Source organism: Nicotiana tabacum, chromosome 17 (genome assembly GCF_000715075.1).
Source record: "Nicotiana tabacum cultivar K326 chromosome 17, ASM71507v2, whole genome shotgun sequence".
Classification (NCBI taxonomy): Eukaryota; Viridiplantae; Streptophyta; class Magnoliopsida; order Solanales; family Solanaceae; genus Nicotiana; species Nicotiana tabacum.
In genome coordinates this window covers 151,623,836-151,650,630 of record NC_134096.1, presented here as the reverse complement: position 1 = coordinate 151,650,630, position 26,795 = coordinate 151,623,836, and the positions used below count along the sequence as shown (strand labels likewise).

At 38.7% G+C, this 26,795-nt stretch overlaps 1 protein-coding gene across 1 annotated transcript; it reads right to left on the bottom strand.

The window, feature by feature from the left end:
• Positions 1 to 4,320: 4,320 nt before the first annotated feature.
• On the bottom strand, positions 4,321 to 5,219 carry LOC107770864 (uncharacterized protein At1g66480-like). The gene has a single exon (XM_016590203.2). It carries the CDS (start codon positions 5,018 to 5,020, stop codon positions 4,523 to 4,525), a length of 498 nt encoding a protein of 165 aa, XP_016445689.1. The 5' UTR covers positions 5,021 to 5,219; the 3' UTR covers positions 4,321 to 4,522.
• Positions 5,220 to 26,795: the final 21,576 nt, after the last annotated feature.

The window sequence follows — 26,795 nt, the reverse complement described above, 5'->3', positions numbered from 1 at the left end:
AAATCACTCAAAAACGTAGCTGAAATCACTCTTAAAATACAGAAAAATCAGCATCTAAAACATGACAAAAACAGTCCCAAAACAACCCCATAAACTTCAGCTAAAATCAGTCCCGAAATCCAGCTGAAAGCAGCCCAAAACATCTACAATCTGAAAATCACCATGCAAGTTGTCGTCCTTCAGCCAAAACCAGTAGCTCCTTCCTACTCTGTTATTCACTACAAACGAGCCGAGTTCGAGGCGGTTTGGTCGAGTTTCTTTGAGGTTCCGGCAAGGCATTTGATTTCTTGTTCGAAGTTCTTATTTGCTTGACGATTCAAGAATATTTGCAACTGTAGAGGTCCGATCTTTTTATCTTGTTTGCTTTGTCTGTTTATTGTTCCATTTAGATGATATGTGTTAATATGCCTTTTGCTTGGATTTGTTATTCTCCTTTTGAGCACATAAATTTTCTTAGTTGTTAATTCTTATCGTTAAGCTTATTGGTCTTTGTTGTTGAGTGAGAATCTAGAAGAAACATTTCAGAAAAAATTAAACTTGAAAAAATGAGGATAAGTGATGGTAACCGTAATGCATCTGGTCCTAAGGTTTGGTATTGTAAAAATTTGTTTTCTTTATCAACATATTTTAATCACGTTTAGTTTTTTTTTTCTAACGCTAGTTTTATCATTTGGTCGAATTAATTTCTAACGTTGTCTTAACTGTTTTTATAAAAATTTTATCAATCATTCAATAATCCTCTCTTGATTTGTAATCAGTACTAAATAAAATATTTCCATAACTCTTGAGCCTCACAATAATCTTGACTTAGGAAATAAATAACTCACAATTCGCTAGTTTGCTTTAGGCGCGCTTTTAATTAGTTTATCGCGATTATGTATACGTTCGCGTGGCATAATTATAATTTTTAAAATTAAAATCGAAGTATGTGTTCGTGCAATTTTTGCCAAAACAATCTTAATATAATAAAATGCTATTAATTGTGTACATGTACGAGTGACATGATTTTGGTACAATAAACAAACGGATTCACACACGTGATTCATTTCAAAGATAATTCCATATTTTAATAATTAAAAGCGGATAGAAAAAATATGGAAACCAATAAATTACAGTTTATCCAAAAATAATATAAGTCAAATGTGATCAATTAAGCGACCGTGCTAAAACCACGGGGCTCGGGGAATGCCTTACACCTTCTCCCCGATCAACGGAATTCCTTACCCGGATTTTATTTTCGCAGACCAATAATAATAGAGTCAAATATTCCTTTGACTAGGGATTCAAGTAAAAGGTGACTTGGAACACCCAAAAAATCAATTCCGAGTGGCGACTCTGTAGATAAAATAATCCCTAATCAAGTTTGTCACTTTAATTGGAAAAATTCTTTAACCCACCATCCATAATACACAACATATTTATCTTTTGTGGGGGCATAAAAGGAGGTGTGACACCACGGTCAATTGGTTTCCCTGTGACAAATTAAAAATGAACAAACCCGTGTCATATACTTCTATCTTCTAATTTTAAGCGTTCGGTCTTGTTTGGACAGATGATTAAAATAGAGTTCATATTTTATTATGGTTGAGTTCTTATTGTATTTACATGAAATAGTACTAGTTAAAAAGTGGAGTGCAAAACCCCTCCTCTGCCAAAGTAAGGTTTAGTAGGATACACGCAGAAATCGTAAGAACAAGCAATGAATTTGTTAATTTAATTGGGTTTTTTTTTCTGGATTTATTTGGGCTTTGATCGACTAATGTTCTTGGTTAAAACCGAAGCGTTTCCTTTTGAAAAAGGCACACAGGTCACATAGAAATGAAATTTAAGGAAGGTCACAGCAATAATTCAAGGCATTATTTGGTTAGTGTTTGCGATTGAAATTTACATCGATTACACATGCAAAATAAACTGTGAGAGAAGCGAAAATATAATTCTTGGTAAAAATATAAGAGGAAAGCACCTTATGTAATGGCAGCACCAACATTGTTACTGGATTCTGGTTGTGGAAATTCAAATATTCGATGCACGTGCGTTACTTTTTGCCACGTTCAATGACTTCTTGTGTCCCCAATAAAAAATCAAACTAACAAAAAATAAAATAAAGAGACGGCAGCTGTTTATGTTTCTTAATTTTGTTGCTAGAAATCATCTTTTAGCAAAACGAAGTCAATTTAGTTTGGACTGAAGAACCAGATAGTATAAGATCGAACCGGAAAACTGAATATAGAATTCAGTTTAGCCGATAGAGATACAAGTTCAGTTCAGATATGTTATATCATGACTGTTAAGTAAATAATAATAATAGCAAATTCTTTACTAACGGGTAGTTAAATATTTAAATCTAAATGCACAAATAAAAAAAATCAGCATTCAACAACCAACACAAGATATAGAAGAACGCGTGGAGTGGACAAGACCTTTGCAATTTTCAGTTTTTCAAGTCCAAACATTTACTTTGAACGCATGTAGAGAAATGCTTCTAGTGTTTGTCTTTGTTCAGAGACGACTCAAGTCAGTACGTATAACACTTTCCTCACGGCAACACTTTCATCCATTCCATTGCAAGGATACTGAGGAGTAGTAATGCCTTGTCATAGTCAATTTAATTACACCAACGTAGAAGGCAATAGGAATTTTCCTTGAGGCTATGACTTTTCTGTGTATGGTAGAAAAATAGTAATATTGGTCTTCCTACTTAATAGTATAAAGCCATAACGCTAGAGGAAGCAACCATTCATTATTTTCTGTATCCTTTTCTTTTATTACTTTACTAGAAATCATGGCTGTATTATCAATGAGGGTATTTTTATGTGGAGGTGGATTTCACAAAAGAGAAGAGAAAAAGAAAAAGAAGAGTAGTGTGCGATTGGGTGGTAAAAGGCCAATGGAAAAGTTAGAGAGCAGCATAAGTAGTAAAGCTCTATTGATGATAAAAATGATATCTTGGAGGAAAGTGAAACATGATGATGTTGAAGATGATCAATTAGTAGATTGGGAAGAGGAAAATGCACTGTGGAAGAGAACCATTATTAAAGGAGAAAAGTGTCGACCTTTGGAATTTTCTGGCAAAATTTCTTATGATGCTAATGGGAATCTTGTGTTGGACTGATTGATGAATACTTCACTTCCAACTTCTGCCTTCTTTTTTCTCTCTTTCTCTGCCTTTTTCCCTTCTAGGAGGTGATTGTAAATACTCATGAGTTGGAGACTCTAATTTACGCAAGGGTAATTAAATATGACTAAAGGTAGATGTAGCAGCCGAATAGATCAAAACAGTGGATTATGAGTCTAGTACATGCAAATTTGTGGCTTGGAATTTCCTTCATTATAATTTGTGGTATTTGCAGCTACATCAACAAAACATACCTCTAAAGTTTCATTATCATTTCTTTGGATGAGACCGAAAAGTTGGTTGTTTTCCTTATACAATAATATCATGGTATATTATTAACTTATTAAATATATATTCGGAAATAACTGATCTAGACAGGGAAAAACCTACATCTTTCATCTGATGGGGAAACAATAGTTAGTGCATCACTACCTTTGTGCCCACCAAAATCTTATCTTCTAATTAATCTCTTCATGATTTCCTTTCCCAGCTTCTGTTTCATTTCAGTGTTGACCTAGACAAAAAGGACAAAAACAATTCTAAACTCTGGAATGCATACTTTTAATTCTTCTCTAATTATTCTGTTCCTATACAACTTATATAGAAACCGCAACTTAAAAGGATAATTGTCCTTTAATTTTTATTTTTTCCATCAACCGACGACTTTAAGCTCCTAAAATCAAACTTTAATTTCTAAACGCAAACGGCCCAACACAAACCCTTTCTCTTTTCTTATTTTTCTTGTACTATTGTTCCCATGTTAAGAAAGATATATTCACTGTTTTGTTTGTCGTAATTTAGCTGAAAACTAAGCTTAAAAAAATAAGAGCCATTTGGACACAAGACAGATATAAGGTATCACAAGTGTCCTCGTACCAAATAATTTGTTCTTTGTACTCAATTGACAAGCCATATCAGTTGCAAAATGGGAAGGTAAAACTATTTTAATGACTTAAATATGAAAAATGTTAATTTTTTCTGTACAAATAAAAAAGAAAATGATGCCAAACCAATTGGGACAGAGAGAACAAACCAAAATAGAAGTGGTACGGAAAGGGCTACATCCACTTGTAAGAGCATAGCCGTCATCCTTGACATATGGTCTCAAATCTCAATCCTCAACTCCCAACCAAACCACCAAATTACGACAACCTTATTTTCCTAATTTAAACTTATAATCCTTTTGTTAATAGAGAAAAAGAAGGTTAAAAAAATTGAACAAGAAAATCAATACATATAGCAACACTACCACCAAATAAACAGATCGTTCCATCAAAACAAAAACAAAAACAAGCAGAAGGTCCTGTAAAATTATATGCAATTCTTGAAACTAAATTTGACCCTATCCTCTGTACTTCACAACCAAACCAAAAGAAAAAAAGCTAAGAGGTGCAAACCAAGCAAAAACTAACTGCCATAACTGGAATTTGGCATACAAAGATCCATAATTTTCTCAGCCACCTCTGTTTCATCTCTGCTTTCTTCTACCAGCTTCTGAACTAAACTCCTCGGCAGCTTCATCTTCAACTGAACAGGTCCATTATTCGGCTTCGAAATCGACAAATCAGAAGCCGATCTTCGTGTTAACATGAGACACTCGAGCCGATCCTTTGCGCTCATCTGAACAGCAGATTTCACTCTTCTTGGAACCCTACTAATTTCTTCTTTAGGAAACAGAGGCAATTCTACTAGGAAATATATTTTGTTTGGCTTCAGTTCTTGTTCTGGTTCTAGTGGCTTAGCTCTGACGCCAAACTTCTTCACTGCTTCTGATTCTAATAGAACATGACCTGGGTAGTCTTTTACTACGTCCAAGGTTGTTACTGGTGTCTTTAGTTTCAAGATTTCGCCGTTAATCTTCATCACCTTTGTCTTCTTCTTATTTCCTCCTATGTTGTTCCCCATTCTAACTAGCTCTGCTTTTCTCTCTAGAGAATCTTGCTTTTTTGGTTTAATGGTTCTCCACTTATATTTTGGTATAATTATATGGACAAGTAACTAACCTTTTGTTAGTGCGTGTGCGTGTGAATTTGTGGAAATGTACTAGAAAAGGTTCCTTTGGTGGATATTTCAGGTAACTAAAAGATTTAACTGAATCCAATATAAATAAAAACTCATAAAAATTTTGAATAAATAATTTTAAAAGCATTGTAAATTGGACGATAAAAATTTAAAGGTTGAATTTGACTCTGATTATTAGTAGTAATTTATTTAAAGGTTCCCACTAAAACCATAATACTACTTTTGAATAATACTAAAGGTGCTTTCACTGGTAATGTACTCAGTGTGTGTTACCTTATTATGGCAAGAGAAATATTTTTTTGAGAACTAAGTGGGAAAAGGGTAAACTCAATTCCGTTACGACAAAATTTTATCTGGAACTGAATGGAAAGCAAGAAACGAAATGAAAAGAGGTTAAGCCTACTTTTTGTAATATATTCACATTGGAGGAGCAGTGTGGAGTTGGGTTTTCTTTGGTTTTGTGATAATCAAGGCTGGTGGGGCGATGCTTTATTGGCGTGGCCTCATTATTGGATAAGGAGGTATAGGTATGGACTGTGGGAAGATAAAATATATAGTTTAAGTTTTGTATACTTGTCATAATATTTTGTACACTTTTAATTCAAGTGACTTGTCGGAAAAGGTTTATAACAAGCATATGTGGCAGCCTGAAATATCTATCAGAAATGATTTATTATAATATATATTAAATTATACGGTTAATGCATATAACTTAAACCTTTAAATTGAATATAAACAGCCTTACCGTTTAAGATTGTCACAAAGTCCTAACCAATTTGCTATGAAGATGTGGACAATAGTGTTTTTGAGTGATTCCAAATTCAAAGACTGTAATCCTCTTTAGTGTGTAAATTAAGGAAATGTTTGTTTTTGTCACACAAAATAAAAAATTTAGACGGTGTGCTTTCATAGAAAAGGTCGAAGGAGGATAAGATCTTTCAGTTGGACTTGCTTGCTATTTAAATGAAAGTATCACTTGATGTTGGTTATAAGGTGAGGCCAAAGGAGAAGGCAAACAAAACCTCCCACTATTACTGCATTCTGTTGGAATAGTTTCCAACTGCTTTCCAGTGCTCGTTCAACTCCACTTTATTTATCTTAAAAATAAAAAATAAAAAGAGCTAATACAATCTTAGTCTACAGATATGTGCTGACGTTTGTGGTGATGCTTGGAAATTCTTATGTATTGGATTAAATTAATGAGTTTGCCGAAAAATGTTAACACTCATTGAAAACATTTAAGTCCTTTTCACGGAAGCCTTGCAAATTCTCCTTTCTATTCAAGTATTTTATAATATAAAGGATATTATTAACAAATACTGCACTTAGAACAAAAATCAAAATATCTTGTTATATTAACTACGAAAGAACTCTGTCACAGCACACTTTGCATATTCAAAGATCCACATTTTATTAATGCTTGCGCCGAGGTTATAAATGATCTTCATGTCACGCATGATAAATAAAAGGGGAAAGAATGTTAGCTTAATTATAATTAAACAATTTTTTATAAGAGAGCAAACAAATAAATCAATAAAGATAATTTTGAATTAACGAATTAAATAATTAACCTATTCATTTATTTATTTTTTTATCAAAACGCTCATATTAACCCAAGCGGTTTAAACCGCACACATTTACCTCATCACTTCAACCCGCACTTGCTCATCAAAAGTAGAGCCCTTTGTCTTCCATTTGTCACCATCAGCGAACATCTATTCTCACGTTTGCGACGACCGGCAACGAAAAAATCTGAATTTATGATCCTTCTAGCAATTGACAACCAACCACTATAGGTATATGCTAAATTGGTTGCTAATGACCACCAGAAAAAAATGGTTTCTTTCTTTTTAAAACTCCATGCTTAGTCAAACACTCAATACAAAAAGAGGGGGGACAGAGAAGAGTAGTACCTTTTGATTCTTCAAGATTTACGATTTATAAGTTCCTTTAGTTGCAGCTGTGTCCCCAGAACTTCTAATAATAGATGGAACTCTTCAGGAACTCTGTCCTTAGCATTAATCCAAGGTCAAGCAAACAGAAGTCATATCTTATATAACCAGTACATTTGGATCACCATCTGCTTCACCTCCCAATGTACCTTAGAGAAAAGCTCACCAGATATCGCTAATTCAAACAGTGTCCATAACATTTGTGGAAACTTGAAGGAGATAAAGGACGGCAGTCTGAAGGTCAACTTGAAACTTCACCTGCAAAGACTTAAAGCTGCAATAAAGTCAGTTAAAGATTGTGTTGCAAGCCCACATACCAGCTATTACAACCACAGAGCAAAACCAGAGTTTGCTGTCTGCCCCTTTGTTAGCAGCTGAAACGGGCTTTAACTTGAGCATTGACTAAATGAAATCCAGAATGTCTCTTTAAATCCTAAAGAGGCCTTACACAAAGTGGATACCCTGAGCGCAAACTGCGCAATGACAAATATGTTTGAAGGAATGGAGTGGATAACTGCTTTTGAAGTGGGACGGAATCTGGTGCCGCATGTCCAGGAGGATCAGTCAAAATTTCTGAGAGTAATCTTACTGGCTTTTCACTTTTAAATTTTTAAGCAGTCTCTGGATTATATGTATCTTGACAGAAAACAGCTCATTTGCAGTGGGAACTCTAAAAAATACTATTCAGCAGAATGAATCCTAGGATGTAAGGCGGGAAAATCACCTACATCATTAGCTAGGACTGCCATTTAGGTGCAAAACATAAAAGCACAACTATACAGGACATAAAGTGGTGGAAATTATTGAAAAAATGCTAGCCTCGTGGAAAATACAGTATCTTTCAGTTGGAGGAAGGTTGAACTTGAGAAACAGTTAGTGCCATTCCAAATCACTCTCTCTCATAGTTAGTCAAAATTCCAGCAAAGGTGGACAATAGGTTAGATAGGATTAAGAGGCTATCTTTGGGAATGGACAGGGGCTCCAAACAGAAACTGTCTCAGAAACTTGTCTACGGACAGGTTCAAAGGGATTGGTTTCCAATAATCACATCAAATAGAATGAGTCTGCGGAAACAAGACTAGAAAAGGGTGAGATTTATTCTCCAAAAACATAGCTTTTAAAGATGGAAATGGCAAGAGACTTAGATTTTTGGAATATCAGACTGGAAGCTTACCACCCAAGGAGATACTTATAGAGATATACCGAGAATCCTGAAACTATGATAAACTAAGAATTGTGCACCAACGAGTCATCAACTTAAAAGAAAGCCTCTTTGGTCATGAATTATTGCATAGCCTTTACCAAGAGACCCATCTTAAGTTCACCACCCATCAATTGTGCAGAATTTATTGGTCTATGAAATTCTGAAAATAAAAGCATCAAGACTCTCTTAACTTCTCCTAAAACCCTTAGCAGCATACCTATTAACAACTATAGGTAATAAAAAACCTTATTTTCATTAGAATCGAGCATTTAACTATGACACAACCACTTCCTGAACCTTGCAGAGTTTGAGATATCAACTCAGAGTCACATGTGCTGCACTACTCTGTAGTCCTACAGAAAACCATCTCCAAAGGACTCACCCGTGCACAGACCCACCTTTGTGTCTGTAAATGACTTACAAGACTGCTCGTCATATCCTAATTCCTGAAAGAAAAACATACCAAAAACCACTGCTTTTATCAAAGTTTTTACCACATTTCAATCTTTTAGCATCATACATTCAAAGATGTATGTCATTGTCAATGGATCTTCACTAAACTGAAAAAAAATTAGTTCTTGTGACGAACTGCACAACCACTGAAGTCACATAAGTACCATTAAATGGAAGCAACTCAGAATTATCAATAATGCATGAAGAGCATTTCATTTATTCAGGAAATGATCCCAATCAATTTTATTAGAAGAAAGCACTAAATACATAGATTTATCGAGTATAACATCATTTACGAATATAATAAAAGGAGCTAATTACAGTCTACAAAAACTCAGAAGGTGAAGCAGCATCTGGCTTCCCAGCATCATTCAAGCCCCCCGGATGCAAGTTTTGCAAAACTTGAGCTGACAATGTCCCCAAACCACCACCCAATCCATCATTCGCCGAGCCAAAAAATTGAAAGACCAACCGAGCCATGATCCCAAGCAAATTCGTTTGGTTCTGGCAAGCATCAGCATGCATTTGCATCATTTGCTTTTCGTGTTCAATCTGCATATTCACCAAACGCTCCCTCCACTCCATTTCTTCCTCCTCCCATTTCTCCTCCAACTTCATCCTTCGCCTCCTCTCCTCATCGAATTCCCTCTCTAACCTCAACCGTTTCTCGCACTCCCTCTTTGCCCACATCATCTGCCTCTCTTCCAACATCAATCCCTTCATCTCAATCTCCTCATCCCTCTCATCATCTCTTCTTTCCCTGCACAATTCCATTCCTTTCCTTCTTTCTTCTCTCTCCAACATACCCTTCTCCTTACTCCACTCCCTCTCTCTCCTCTTCTCTTCCCTCCTCACTAAAACATCCCTTAACTCCAACACTTGTCCACCCACCATCCTAATCCTTTTTCCGCAAAACCCTTTCTTCATTTCCTCTCCCTCCCCACTTCCACCATCCTCATCATCTTCCTCCTCGTTCTCGAACTCCTCACTATCAATCCCAAACCCCAAACCCAATACACTCTCATCACCATAAAGCTCAATGATATTATTATCATTATTGGGGGCATTTTCTTTGGCAATATCCAATTCAACATCCCCAAACACTTCCTTATACTTCAAGAAATTTTCCCAGTGGTTTTCACCATCTTTCCAATTGAACTCGTTGTTTGAAGTTCTGATTTTTTGCTTGACACCCAGATACTGGTGACGCATGTTCTGAACTTTAATGGACACGTCACGCCAGGACCATCTGAAAGGGAAGTGAAGTGGGTCTTGTAGGTGATGTACGGAGTTGACATGGTCGGCAATTGGTTTGAATTTTTTCTCTCTGGTTTTGAGCTTGGCTAACGTGCCGGAGTTGAGCAGGTCGGAGTACTTTGTGAGCAGAGTTTGTTCTTCCATTTCTGACCATTTCTTGCGCTTCATCTTGTTGATCAAACTGTTGAGGATTTGGAGTTAGGGTTACGCTAAGATTCGGGTCACTTTTTGGGTGGAGAAGAAAGCGGAGCGAGCTGTGTCCCGAGATTCGAGGAAGGCAAAGTGTACACTTTTGGGTCGATTTTTGGTGTTTTGGTTTTGTCTTTAATTTTTGCATCTTTTAACTTTCTTATACAGTATTTAATTTTCTGTGTAAGCCTTAATTTTGGTGCTTTCATTAGACTAGTTGCCATAAGATAATCTATATATGCACCAATAAAATAAGAGAATCTAGATAATGTTATAAATATATTATATTATGGATGTTCATTTAGTACTCCGATGTAAATAAGTTTCCTGAAGAAGTTTATCCATATGAGACTCCGCCGTAAATATGTTTATCTATTTAATATTCTATTGGAAATAAGCCTCCTGAAAAAGCTTATCATTTTGGTACTCCGTTATGGATAAACATTACCCCGGTAGAAGATTATCTATATCTGGTACAGTAACAGCTTACAAGCAACTTACACAGCAGCTTGCAATAGCAGTTTCCTTTCTTCTATAAATAGAGGAGTTTTCAATTCATTATATACATAAGTTTGAAATTTGAATAATATATCAGTTTCTCTCTATACTTATCTTTACTTTATAGTCTTTATTTTATAACACGTAATCAGCACGAGACTCTGCCATCTCGAGCAAATACTTTAAAAATATCAGAGGTACGAATTTTCTTTTTCTAAATAATGTCAAATCTTTCTAAACATGAATTTGTAGCCCTAGATATATCGGGCAAAAGCTATATGTCTTGGGTGCTTGATGCTGAAATTCATCTTGATGCGATAGGTCTGGCAGACACCATCAAGGACAAAAATCAAGCATCAAATCAAGACCGTACCAAAGTAATGATATTCCTACGCCATCACCTTGATGAAAGCTTAAAAATGGAATATCTCACTATTAAAGATCCAGTCATACTGTGAAATAATTTGAAAGATAGATATGACCACCTGAAGATGGTCTTTCTTCCACAGGCACGTTATGATTGAACTCATCTAAGGCTACAAGATTTTAAATATATCAGAGAGTATAATTCTGTTATGTTCAGAATTATTTTCCAATTGAAACTATGTGGTGATAATATTACTGATCATGATATGGTGGAGAAAACTTTCACCATTTTTCATGCCTCGAATATGCTCCTGCAGCAACAATATCGAGAGATGGGATTCAAAAAGTATTCTGAACTTATCTCACATCTTCTTGTAGTCGAGCAACATAATGGGCTATTAATGAAAAATCATGAAAGCCGGCCTACTGGTTCTTGTCCATTCCCTTAAGTGAATGAGACGAACTTCCACCAAGCTAAGCGTGGAAGAGGACGTGGTCCCAGTCGTGGTTATGGCCGTGGTCGAGGAAGAAACTCTAATGATGGTAATAATAATGCACCAAAGAACCCTCATTACCACCAGTAGTGGAAAAGGAAGGAACAAAAGCATGAAGCGGTGCAAGCAGCAAAGCCCAGAAAATGCATGCTATAGATGTGGAGGAAAAGGGCACTGGTCACGTACATGTCGTACGCCAAAGCACCTGGTTGAGCTTTATCAAGCCTCCCTAAAGAAGACAGAGAAAAATGCTGAAGCAAATTTTATTTCTAAAGATAATTTAGACTTCATGCATTTGGATGTAGCTGATTACTTTGCACTCCCGGAAGGAGAACGAGTCATGTGATCGGTGATGAATCTGTAGAGATGTAAATATTTTAATTTTTGTTGTTTGTAGTAGATAGTATGGTTATATAATTGTTGTACATAAATAAAAGTTATGCTTTGATAATGATTTTTACTATCATATTTATTATGTTTATGTCATTTTGAAGAATATGGATAATTCTCAAATTATGTTTGGATCAAAGACCAATCATGAAGATATTTGTGTAATTGATAGTGGAACAACTCATGCCATATTCAAATATCAGAAACACTTTTCTTATTTGCATAAGGAAAAAGCAAATGTTTCAATAATTTCTGGTAATATACGTTTAATTGAAGGCTCCGGAAGAACCACTATATTTCTGTCTAAGGGAACGAAATTTATAATAGACAATGCATTATTCTGCTCCAAGTCCCGAAGAAACTTGTTGAGTTTTATAGATATCCGCCGAAATGGGTATCATGTTGAGACGATAGATGAAATGAATATGGAATATCTTTGTATTACAAAGAATATTTCTGGCCAGAAGTGCATTGTAGGAAAGTTACCAACTTTATCTTCTGGCTTATACTATTCAAAGATTAGTACAGTTGAAGCACACTCTATCATAAACCAGAAGTTTATTGATTCAAATATTTTCGTACTTTGGCATGGCCGTTTGGGCCATCCTGGATCAATACTGATGAGACGAATTACTGAAAATTCGAGTGGGCATCCATTAAAGAACATGAAGATTCTTACAAATAATGAATTTTCTTGTGATGCTTGTTATCAAGGCAAAATGATCACTAGACTATCACCAATGAAGGTTGATATTGAATCCCCTGCCTTTTTAGAACGTATACATGTGGATATATGTGGACCTATTCTCCCACCAAATGGGCTGTTTAGATATTTTATGGTCCTAATAGATGCATCTTCAAGATAGTCTCATGTGTGCCTACTATCATCTCGCAACCTGACGTTTGCAAAGCTATTAGCCCAAATAATTCGATTAAGGGCACAATTTTCAGATTATCCAATAAAGGCTATTCGCCTTGATAATGCTGGAAAATTTTCATCTCAAGCTTTTGATAATTATTGTCTATCAGTTGGGATAAAAGTTGAACATCTTGTAGCTTATGTTCATACTCAAAATGGCCTTGCAGAGTCATTTATTAAACACCTGCAATTGATAGCAAGACCGCTACTTATGAAAATAAAATTTTCCACTACTGTTTGGGCCCATGCTATTTTGCATGCAGCATCACTTATCCGTCTCAGACCGACACATTATAATAAATATTCTCCGTCATAATTAGTTTTTGGTCATGAACCAGATATTGCCCATCTACGAATTTTTGAATGTGTTGTATATGTGCTAATAGCACCACCACAACACAGTAAGATGGACCCATAGAGAAGGTTAGGAATATATGTTGGGTTTGAATTACCCTCTATTATTCGCTATCTTGAACCATTGACGGGAGATTTATTTACTGCTCGATTTGTAAATTATCGGTTTGATGAAACAAATTTTCCATAATTAGAGGAGAGATAAGGGAAATCAAAAGAGAAATTGTGTGAAAAGTTTTATTGTTATCTCATTTTGACCCACGTACCCGTATATGTAATCAGGAGGTCCAGAAGATCATCAATTTATAAAATATAGCAAATCAAATGTCAGACACATTTACTGATTTAAATAGGATAACTAAGTCGCATATCCTTACAGAGAATGTGCCAATCCGAATTGATGTCCTAGCAGGACCATCTACTAGCATGAGAGCTAGTGAACCTAAAGCACACCTGAAGCGTGGTAGGCCTTTGGGTTCTAAGGATCGAAATCCTCAAAAAAGAAAATCGACAAATTATAACGATACTATGAAGGGATCTCCTAAAGAGACCCAAGATCTGATTAGTTCTGAGATTCCTGAAGAAATCAATGAACCCAAGACTCAAGTGAGCGAGGAACTTTTAATAAGTTCAACTGGTGATGAAATTAATTTAAATCGATCTGAAATAGTGGTAGATAATATTTTTGCTAATAATGTTGCACTTAACATTATGGAAGATAGTGAGGATTTTGAACCCCGATCTGTCGAAGAATGTCGACAAAGATCTGATTGGCCAAAATGGCAAGGGGCAATTCAATCAGAATTGAACGCACTTGCTAAAAGAGAGGTCTTTGGACCAGTAGTCCATACACCTGTTGGTATAAAATCAGTTGGTCATAAATAGGTTTTTGTGCGAAAAAGGAATGACAAAATTGATGTTGAAAGATACAAGGCTCGCCTTGTCGCACAAGGATTCTCACAACGACTTGGAGCCGATTATAAAGAAACATATTCACCCGTTATGGATGCCATAACATTTCGATATCTCATCAGTTTAGCCTTATGTGAAAGGCTTAAATATATCTAATGGATGTGGTTACAACTTATATGTATGGGTCACTTGATAATGAAATTTACATGAAAATCCCTGAAGGATTTAAAATGTCTGAATCATATTCAAAATGTCGAGAAATGTACTCAATCAGATTACAAAGATCTTTGTACGGTTTAAAGCAATCTGGGCGCATGTGGTATAATCGCCTAAGTGAATATTTGCTGAAAGAGGGTTACATAAATGATGTTATTTGTCCATATATTTTTATAAAGAAAATGACATCCGAATTTGTTATACTTGTTGTTTATGTTGATGACATGAATCTTGTTGGAACTCCAGAAGAGCTCCAAAAGGCAATTGAATATCTTAAGAAAGAATTTGAGATGAAAGATCTTGGAAACACAAAACTTTGTCTTGGTATGTAAATTGAACATTTAGCAGACAAAATCTTTATCCATCAATCTGCCTTTGCATAAAAGGTCTTAAAATACTTTTACATGGACAAAGCGCACTCATTGAGTACACCAATGGTTGTTCGATCACTTGAAGTGAATAAGGACCCGTTCCGACCTCTAGAAGAGGAAGAGGAACTCCTTGGTCCTGAAACACCATATCTCAGTGCAATTGGTGCACTTATGTATCTTACTAATGCTACAAGACCTGACATAGAATTTTCTGTTAATTTACTAGCAAGATATAACTCTTCTCCTACAAAGAGACATTGGAATGGGATTAAGCATATTTTGCGATATTTAAATAGAACTCTTGATATGGGTTTGTTTTATGCTAACAAAGGTAGTGCAGATCTTATTAGTTATGCAGATGCAGGTTATTTATTTGATCCCCATAAAGCTCGATCTCAAACCGGGTACATGTTTACATGTGGAGGTACTGTCATATCATGGCGCTCCACAAAGCAATCTATTGTTGCTACTTCTTCAAATCATACTTAGATAATAGCTATTCATGAAGCCAGTAGGGAATGTGTATGGTTAAGATAAGTGATCCATTTTATTCAAGAAAAATGTGGTTTGGAATGTGATAAAAGATTCATAATTTTATACGAAGACAATGTTGCATGCATAGCCCAATTGAAGGGAAGATTTATAAAAGGAGATAGAACGAAGCACATTTTACCAAAATTATTCTACACACACGATCTTCAGAAAAATGGTGACATTGATGTGCAACAAATCCGTTCAAGTGACAATCCAACAGATTTATTCACTAAATCTTTGCCAACTTCAACTTTTGAGAAGATGGTTACAAGATTGGAATGCAAAGACTCAAATATTTGAAACAAGGTTTTCATGAGGGGGAGTAAAATACGCGATGTACTCTTTTTTTCCTTACGAAAGTTTTTCCCACAAGGTTTTCCTTATAAGGTTTTTAACGAGGCAGCTAGCAATGCGTATTACTAAATATGTGTACTCTTTTACCTTCACTAGGATTTTTTTCCCATGGAGTTTATCCTAGTAAGGTTTTAATGAGGCACTTTATCTTTTAATGAACATCCAAAGGGGAGTGTTATAAACATATTATATTATGGATGTTCATTTAATACTCCGTTGTAAATAAGCGTCTTGAAGAAGTTTATCCATATGAGACTCCGCCGTAAATATGTTTATCTATTTAGTACTTTATTGGAAATAAGCCTCCTGAAGAAGCTTATCATTTTGGTACTCCGTTATTGATAAATATTATCCCCGGTAGAAGATTATCTATATCTGGTAAAGTAGCAGCTTGCAATAACAACTTAAAAGCAGCTTACACAGCAGCTTGCAGTAGCAGCTTACACAACAGCTTCCTTTCTTCTATAAATAGAGGAGTTTTCAGTTCATTATGTACATAAGTTTGAAGTTTGAATAATATATCTGTCACGACCCAAATTTTCCCTATGTATGATGTCGTGACAGCACAGAGTCTCTACGACTAGGTAAGCCTAAAATTTGCGGAATAGTGAAATGAAAACATAATTTTAACAACTAACCGTTCAAAAATACACAGCAATCCCAAAACCCGGAACATCGTGAATCACAAACTACAAAAGGAAAATCTAGTGTCTCTATACATCAAAGTCTAACAAAGTAAAAATACAGAAGATAATGGACATGATAAAGAGTAGAAGGGGACTCCGAGGTCTGTGGACGCGGCAAATATACCTTGAAGTCTCCAAAGCAGTCCCGGCTCACTGATAGTGCGACTGATAAGGAGCACCTAGATCTGCACACGAAAAAAATATGTGCAGAAGAGTAGCATGAGTACACCATAATCGGTACCCAGTAAGTGTCAAGCCTAACCTCGGTCGAGTAGTGACGAGGCCAGGTCAGGGCCCTACTGGTATATATATAATAAAACAAGATAGAATGAAACACCGCAGTAAAATAAAGACTGAACTTTAACAAGAATGAAATCATAAAAGACAACAGCTCAGTACGTAGAGAAAATAATAGGGGATCTCCCGAGATACCGTCTCGTAGTCCCAAATGTAAATGTGCAGTACAGGGGGATCTCCCGGAATACCGTTCCGTAGTCCCAAAGTAAATATGCATTACAGGGGGATCTCCCGAAATACCGTTCCGTAGTCCCAAAGTAAATATGCAGTACAGGGGGATCTCCCGGAATACTGTTCAGTAGTCTCATAGTACAGGGGGATCTCCCGGAATACGATTTCGTAGTCCCAAAGTAAATATGCAGCGCAAACAATAGAAATACAACTACATCGCAAAATCTTATGATTTAGGCTAAGTACCAGTCAAGGAAAAAGCAGAAAATTCACTAAGCATGCTGCACAGAGTTCACATAAATAATTAAGACACGTAGACATGTTGTATTAGATTAAACATGATAGCTACACATATTGAAATAACTCAATTAAGAATGAAAATAGATTAATACTCATAAAAATAGTATAACTCAAAATAAAAGGAAAACAGGTTGCTGCTCAGTAAGAAAATCGGGTTTTACCATAACTAGCCCGTATACGTACTCGTCACCTACGTACACGGCTCTCATATATCAAAAACAGTAAAAATCCTACGGGGAGTTCCCCCACACAAAGTTAGGCAAGCCACTTACCTCGAACCAAGCTCAATCAATCGGTCACAATGCCTTTTCCACGAATATCCGGCTCTGAATGGCCCAAATCTAGTCAAAAGCAATTACACATCATAAATACAACCATAATAGACTTATCTAATTAATGAAATCAACACTTTAACAAAAATTCCGAAATTAACTCAAAAATCGTCTGTGGGGCCCACATCTATGAATCGGGTAAAAGTCACAAAATACGAACACTCATTCACTCACGAGTCTAACCATATAAAAATTACTCAAATCCGATCATAAATCCCCTTTCAAAACTCGAAATCTTTATTGAAGAAGTTCTTCCAAATTTTTCCCAATTTCAACCCCAAAATCCGAAATTAATGATAAAATTAAGCATAGATTAGTGAAAATTAATCATAAAGGAGTTAGGAATCATTACCCAAAAATTTCCTCCGAAACTCTCTCCAAATTTCGCGTTCTCCAAATTTGAACTTTAATTCTGCCCAGATATTTTTCCTTACTCGCGATCGCGAAGAACAACTCCGCTGCCCCATTATTTTACTCTACGCGAACGCGTAACTCTCCACGCGAATGCGATGAAATAGCTCCTTAGACTTACACGATCGTGACTGACCTCACGCGATCGCGAAAAACAACACCCAATTCCACTGCTGCCTTATTTCTTCTTCGCGAACGCGGCCTAGCCCACGCGTTCGCGATGCATAACCTGACAAACCTACGTGATCGCGTCCCATTCATGGAGAACGCGAAGAGATAACCCAGTTGGTCTCCCAATTACTCTACGCGATCGCGATCCTTCTCACGTGATCGCAATGAAGGAAACCAGTTGCAGAACACCAGCAAAAACTACTAACTCCATGAGTCCAAAAATGACCCGTTGAGCATCTGAAATACGCCCGAGGCCCCCGGGACCCCAACCAAACATACCGAACAATCCTAAAACACTATACAAACTTAGTCGAGCCCTCAAATCACATCAAAAAGCGCTAAAAATCGTGAAACACCCTCCAATTCAAATCTTAAGAACTTGAAACTTCAACATTCTACAGCCGATGCCGAAACCGACCAAACCACGTCCGATTGACCCCAAATTTGGCACACAAGTCATATTGAACACTACGGACCTACTCTAACTTCCAGAATCAGATTCCGACCCCGATATCAAAATTTTCACTACTAGTCCAAAACTCCAAAATTTCGACTTTCGCCATTTCAAGCCTAAATGAGCTACGAGCCCCCAAAACACCTTCCGGACATGCCCCTAAGCCCAAAATCACCCAACGGAGCTAACAAAATTGACGGAATTCCATTTCGGAACCGTCTTCACACAGTTCCTACTACGATCCAAGTTCTAAGACTTAAGCTCTTATTTAGGAACTAAGTGTCCCAAAACACTCCGAAACTCAAAATCAATCATCCCGGCAAGTCACAATAGCAGAAATAGATATGGGGAAAGCAGTTAATAGGGGTTCGGGGCTCTAACTCTCAAAATGACCGGCCTGGTCGTTACATCTTCCCCCTCTTAAAACAATCGTTCGTCCTCGAATGAGCATAGAGACATACCTGAAGTGGTGAAAAGATGAGGATAACGGCTGCGCATATCCTGCTCGGTCTCCCAAGTCGCCTCCTCGACCGGCTGTCCCCTCCACTGAACCTTCACGGAAGCAATGTTCTTTGACCTTAGCTTTCTGACCTACTTGTCTAAAATAGCCACTAGCTCTTCAACATAAGATAAATCCTTGTCCAATTTGACTGAGCTGAAATCCAATATTTGAACCGGATCACCGTGATATTTCTGGAGCATCGAAACATGAAATATCTGATGGACTCCTGTTAGGCTGGGAGGTAAGGCAAGCTCATAAGGAACCTCCTCAACACGCCGCAACACCTCAAAAGGACCAATGAACCTTGGGCTCAGTTTGCCCTTCTTTCCGAATCTCATAACGCCCTTCATAGGCGAAACCCGGAGCAAGACCCGCTCTCCAACCATGAATGCAACATCGCGAACCTTTCGGTCCGCGTAACTCTTCTGTCTGGACTGGGTTGTGCGAAGTGTATCCTGAATCACCTTAACCTTTTCCAAGAAATCCTGAACCAAGTCCGTACCCAATAATCTGGCCTCGCCCGGCCCGAACCAACCCACTAGGGACCGACACCGCCTACCATACAGAGCCTCATATGGTGCTATCTGAATGCTGGACTGATAACTGTTGTTGTAAGCAAACTCTGCAAGTGGCAAGAACTGGTCCCAAGCACCCCCAAATTCTATCACACACGCACGGAGCATATCCTCTAATATCTAAATAGTGCGCTCGGACTGCCCGTCCGTCCGAAGGTGAAATGTTGTGCTCAACTCAACCCGAGTACCCAACTCATGCTGTAAAACTCTCCAGAACTGTGATGTAAACTGCGTACCCCGGTCAGAGATAATAGATACCGGTATGACATAAAACCTGACGATCTCACGAATGTAGATTCGAGCTAGCTGCTCGGAAGAATAGGTAGTCATCACAGGAATGAAATGAGCTGACTTGGTCAGCCTGTCCACAATCACCCAAATTGCATCAAACATCCGCTGAGTCCATGGGAGACCAACAACGAAGTCCATAGTGATCATCTCCCATTTCCACTCCGAAATCTCTATCTTCTGAAGCAACCCACCCGGTCGCTGATGCTCACACTTCACCTGCTGGAAATTTAGACATCTAGCCACATACTCTACTATGTCTTTCTTCATCCTCCTCCACCAATAATGTTGCCTCATGTCCTGATACATCTTCACGGCACCCAGATGAATAGAGTACCGCGAGCTGTGAGCCTCCCGAAGAATCAACTCACGCAAACCATCTACATTGGGCACACATAGCCTGCCCTGCATCCTCAATGCACCATCATCTCCAATAGTGACCTCCTTAGCATCATCGTGCTGGACCGCGTCCTTAAGGACAAGTAGATGAGGGTCATCATACTAACGCTCCCTGATACGATCATAAAGGGAAGACCGAGAGACCACACAAACCAATACTCGACTCGGCTAAAAAATATCCAATCTCACAAACTGGCTGGCTAAGGCCTGAACATCTAACGCCATGGGCCTCTATGGTGCTGGTAGTTATGCTAAGCTCCCTGAACTCTCTACCCGGCGACTCAAAGCATCGACCACCACATTGGCCTTCCCAGGGTGGCACAAAATGGTGATATCATAATCCTTAAGCAGCTCCAACCACCTCCTCTAACGTAAATTAAGATCCTTCTGCTTGAACAGATACTGCAGACTCCAGTGATCGGTGTAAATCTCACAAGGAACACCATACAAATAATGGCGCCAAATCTTTAGGGCATATACAATAGTTTCTAACTCAAGGTCGTGGACATGATAGTTATTTTCATGTACCTTCAGTTTTCTGGATGGGTAGGCAATCAACCTACGGTCCTGCATCAACACCGCACCGAGACCAATCCACGATACATCATAATATATAGTATAAGACCCCGAACTTGTAAGCAATACCAATACTGGGGCTATAGTCAAAGTTGCCTTGAGCTTCTAAAAGCTCTCCTCACATTCCTCTGTCCACCTGAACGGAGCACCCTTCTGGGTCAGCCTGGTCATAGGTACTGTAATAGATGAGAATCCCTCTACAAAACGATGGCAATACCCCGCCAAACCAAGAAAACTCTGGATCTCTGTAGCTGAGGACGGTCTGGGCCAACTTTGCACTGCTTCAATTTTCTTCGGATCCACCTGGATCCCCCCACTCGATACTATATGACCCAAGAATGCCATTGAGTCTAGCCAAAACTCACACTTTGAAAAATTTGCATATAACTTCTTTTCTCTCAAGGTCTTAAGTGCAGTCCTCAGGTGCTGCTCATGATCTTCCCGAGTCCGGGAGTACACCAGAATGTCGTCATTTAACACAATGACGAATGAATCAAGATAAGGTCGGAACACACTGTGCATCAAGTGCATAAAAGTTGTTTGGGCATTGGTCAGCCCTAAAGTCATCACAAGGAACTCGTAGTAACCATACCGAGTCCGGAAAGCAGTCTTTGGGATATCTGGCTCCCGAATCTTCAACTGATGATTGTCGGAATGTAAATCAATCTTGGAAAACACTCTAGCACCCTGTAAATGATCAAATAAGCCATGAATACGAGGCAATGGATACCTGTTCTTCACTATGACTTTGTTCAACTGGCGGTAATCAATACACATCCACATACAACCATCCTTCTTCTTCACAAATAAGACAGGAGCACCCCAAGGTGACACACTGGGCCGAATGAAGCCCTTATCAAGCAATTCCTATAACTGCTCCTTCAATTCAGGAGGAGCCATATGATATGGAGGAATAGAGATGGGCTGAGTGCTCGGCAACAAATCAATGCCAAAATCAATATCTCTGTCGGGCGGCATGCCAGGAAGATTAACTGAGAACATATTTGGAAAGTCCCTCACTACTGGAACTGACTCAACTGTAGGGGTATCAATACTGACATCTCTCACATAAGCTAGATACGCGTCACACCCCTTCTCAACTATTCGTTGAGCTTTAAGAAATGAAATAACTCTGTTGGGAATATACTCTAAGGTACCTCTCAACTCTAATCGCGGTAAACCTGGCATAGCCAGCGTCATGGTCTTAGCATGATAATCAAGAATAGCATAATTTGGCGACAACCAGTTCATGCCCAAGATAACATCAAAATCTACTATGCTGAGTAATAATAAGTTGGCTCTGGTCTCAAAACCACTAAGAGCTATCAAACACGACCGATACACGCAGTCCACAACAAGAGAATCTCCCACAGGAGTAGACACATAAATATGGGAACTCATAGAATCCCGCGATATGGCCAAATACATGGCAAAATAAGAGGACACATAGGAATATGTAAAGCCTGGGTCAAATAATACCGACACATCTCTATGACAGACTGGAACAATACCTGTAATGACATAATCAGAAGCAACTGCCTCCCTACGAGCGGGAAGGGCATAATATCTGGCATGGCCTCCCCCTCTAGGGCGACCTCTACCTTCCCGACCTCCACCTCGGGCTGGCTGAGTAGGTGGGGTGGCATCTAGTGTTGTAATCATAGGTTGAGGACCCGGTGGAGCACGTTGTGGCTAAGAGGTATGTGGAGGTGCACCCCTCCTAAATCTGGGGCAATCCCTCACCATATGGCGAGTGTCGCCACACTCAAAACAAGCTCTGGGAGGGCGTGGCTGCTGTAATTGGCTCGGGCCAGGTCTGCTGGACTGGCCACTAGGAACACCCCGTGCAGGAGGCATAATAGATACTGGTGGTGCATAATAAGGCTCCTGGGGCCTAGAAGGAGCTGGAACACCGATGGCAGCTGGAAAAGCTGAATGAACGGGGCGACTCACATAACCCCTACTATGCCGAGCTGCTGGGGCACAAGCACAAGAATAAGAACCAGTCTCTCGAGACATTTTGGCCTCCCTCTCCTCTCTATCCCGGGCAAGCATGCCCTCCAATCTTCTGGCGATACTCACAACCTGCTAATAAGAAATATCCATCTCCAACTCTATGGCCATACTAATCCGGATGCTGGGGTGGAGTCCCTCAATAAACCGTCGAACCCTTTCTCGAACTGTGGCAACCAAAGCCGGTGCATGTCGGGCCAAATCACTGAAGTGAACTGCATACTCTGACACAGTCATAGATCACTGGCGCAACTACTCAAACTCCGCGCGCCATGAGTCCCTGAGGCTCTGAGGGACATACTCTCTCAAAAACATGTCAGAGAACTGAGTCCATGTAAGTGAAGCTGCCTCAGCCGGACTACTCAACTCATAAGCACACCACCACTGATAGGCTGCTCCTCTAAGCTGGAATGTAGTAAAAGAAACCCCTCTCGACTCTGCTACGCCCATAGTATGGAGAATACGATGACACTCCTCCAGAAAACCCTGAGCATCATCTGTAGCCAATCCGTTGAAGGTAAGTGGGTGGTACTTCTTGTACCTATCAAGTCTGAGCTGCTCCACCTCAGAAGCTACTGCCATAAACTCGGGCCGAGCTGGAGCTACCGTCTGCATTGGTACAATCTCTAGAACTTGGTCGACCTAAACCCGCTGCTCTGGAGTACCGGTGACGGGAGTCTGTGCTCCTCCCTCTACCTGAGATGTGGCAAGGGCAAGTGGAATCAATCCATCCTGAGCTAAGGTGCTCAACATGCTCAGAAACTGGGCTAGAGTCTCCTGGAGGGCTGGTGCAGGAACAGGTACCTCAGGTGTCTGCCCTCCAGCTGGAGCTACTGGGGGCTCCTCTGTAGCAGCTCGTGCGGGTGCTCTGGCTGCACCACGTGGACGTCCTCGACCTCTACCCCAGCCCCGAACTCTCGCAGCTCTAGCAGGGGACGCGGGTGCTTGTTCATCAGATCCGCTTGTACGTGTCCTCGCCATCTGTGAGAGAATAGATTACAAAAGTTTAGAATCTTTGAAGTCAACAATTTTCACACGACAAGGAATCAAAGTAGTGAAAATTTTCTAACAGTTCCGTAGCCTCCCGAAGAAAAGTATAGACGTCTCTGTACCGAATAAGAAGCAAAACTCAGCAAGGCAAAACTCTAATAAACCGGCTTGTGACTCACGACATCTACGAACCTAGAGCTCTGATACCAACTTGTCACGACCCAAATTTTCCCTCCGTATGACATCGTGATGGCACCGAGTCTCTACGATTAGGTAAGCCTAACATTTGCGGAATAATGAAATGAAAACATAATTTTAACAACTAACCGTTCAAAAATACACAGCAATCCCAAAATCCGGAACAACGTGAATCATAAACTACGGAAGGAAAATGTAGTGTCTCTATATATTAAAGTCTAACAAAGGAAAAATACAGAAGATAATGGACATGAGAAAGAGTAGAAGGGGACTCTGAGGAGTGCGGATGCGGCAAATATACCTTGAAGTCTCCAAAGCGGTCCCGACTCACTGATAGTGCGGCAGATAAGGAGCACCTCGATCTGCACATGAAAAAAATATGTGCAAAAGAGTAACATGAGTACACTATAATCGGTACCCAGTAAGTGCCAAGTCTAACCTTGGTCGAGTAGTGACGAGGTCAGGTCAGGGCCCTACTGGTATATATATAATAAAACAAGATAGAATGAAATATCGCAGTAAAATAAAGACTGAAATTTAATAAGAATGAAATCATAGAAGACAACAACTCAGTACACAGAGATAACTCAACAAGAATTTTGAGTTATGAACCAAAAACCCTCAATTTTGAACTTTAATTCTGCCCAGGTATTATTCCTTAATCGCGATCGCGAAAACACCCTCTACGCGAACGCGTAACTCTCCACAAGAACGCGATGAAATAGCTCCTCAGACTTACGCGATCGCGAAGAACAACACCCAATTCCACTGCTGCCTTATTTTATTCTTCGCGAACGTGGCCTAGCATACGCGTTCGCGATGCATAACCTGACAAACCTATACGAACGCGTCCCATTCGTGGCGAACGCGAAGAGATAACCCAGTTGGTCTTCCAATTACTTTACGTGATCGCGAGCCTTCTCACACGATCGCGATGAAAGAAACCAGCTGCAGAACACCAGCAAAAACTACCAACTCCTTAAGTCCAAAAATGCCCCGTTGAGCATCCGAAACACGCCCGAGGCCCCCGGGACCCCAACCAAACATACCGACCAATCCTAAAATACCATACGAACTTAGCCGAGACCTAAAATCACATCAAACAATGCTAAAAATCGTGAATCACCCTCCAATTCAAATCTTAAGAACTTGAAACTTCAACATTCTACAACCGATGTCGAAACCGACCAAACCACGTATGATTGACCCCAAATTTTGCACACAAGTTATATTCAACACTACGGACCTACTCCAACTTCCAAAATTGGGTTCCGACTCCGATATCAAAATTTTCACTACCGGTCCAAAACTCCAAAAATTCGACTTTCGCCATTTCAAGCCTAAATGAGCTACGGCCCCCTAAAACACAGTCCGGACACGCCCTTAAACCCAAAATCACCCAACGGAGCTAACGGAATTGACGAAATTCCATTCTGGAACCGTCTTCATATAGTTCCGACTACGGTCCAAATTCTAAGACTTAAGCTCTCATTTAGGGACTAAGTGTCTCAAAACACTCCGAAACTCAAAACCAATCATCCCGGCAAGTCACAATATCAGAAATAGATATGGGAGAAGCAGGTAATAGGGGTTCGGGGCTCTAACTCTCAAAACGACCTACCGGATCGTTACAATATCAGTACATGAACTTTTAATACTCAAGATCTAGTTGATCCTAAATTAGCAATTCTAGTATGTTAAAAGGAAAAATAGTGTGTGTGTGTGTGTGTGTGTGTGTGTGTGTGTGTGTGTGTGTATATATATATATATATATATATATATATATATATATATATATATATATATATATATATATATATATATATATATATCGGGTTAAACCGATAGTCCGAACCGAAAAAAGCTTATTGGGTTATCGGTATCGAGTTATTAGATTAACGGTTTGGTAACGATTTAGAAAATTTTCACTATTGGGTTATCGGTTCAGGTCTCGGTTTGCCAATTTTGTTAATGGGTTAACCGATAACCCAATAAGAATTAATAAAATTATGACTTTACCCTTAAGTATATACATACGTCTAGGGCTTCATTCTCTCATATTTCCTCTCAGCCACACTCTTCAGTTCATTGTCTTAAAGTTTTCATCTTTAGAGACCTTACTCCTAGCGTAAGTCTTATACAATAGGTTCCTATAATAAAATTCATCTTTATCTAGGGATTTTTGACGGTTAAAGATTCTTTATTTTGTGCTCATATTTTATGATTTTTATTTTCGTTTCTTAATTTTGTGAGCTCACGCTGTGCAGCATATACCTACTACCAATTTCTCTTCGCACTTATCAATTCTCAATCGACAATCTTCATCAGTTTAGGATATGTTTTTTTATCCTCTTCAATCTTATCGCTTTAATTTTTTTATTTTTTCTCATTATTTTTTGGGTCACTGTTTTTGGGTTGCTTAACTCAATTTTTAGGCTGTTTTGTATTTAATTCGAGATAAGTACAAAAAAATTGAGAAATTTTTTGTTTATTGGTGTTCGAAGTTCTGAATTTAATTCTTTTTATATATGAGCATTTGGGTGTTTATTGGCATCTTTTATAATTTGGACATGTATTCTTTTGCAGTTGATTCTTCTATTTCGTTTTTTAAAATTTTATTGGCTCGCTGCTTGATTTCTTTTAAATTCAAACTCACAGTGACACAAACACATGGCTGAAAATATCATAATTGATAAGGTGATCGGTGAAAGTAGAGCTTCTAATTCAAATGCGACGATACAATCTTGATCAGTTCAGTCGACAGTAAGGAAGGAAAGAAAAAGAGGTCTCGCACATGGGATCATTTTGACCAAATTATTGATTCTGAAGGAA

What these genes read in the sequence shown, in the direction of transcription:
- LOC107770864 (XM_016590203.2), bottom strand. Translation starts at nt 5,020, where the DNA reads ATGGGGAACAACATAGGAGGAAATAAGAAGAAGACAAAGGTGATGAAG.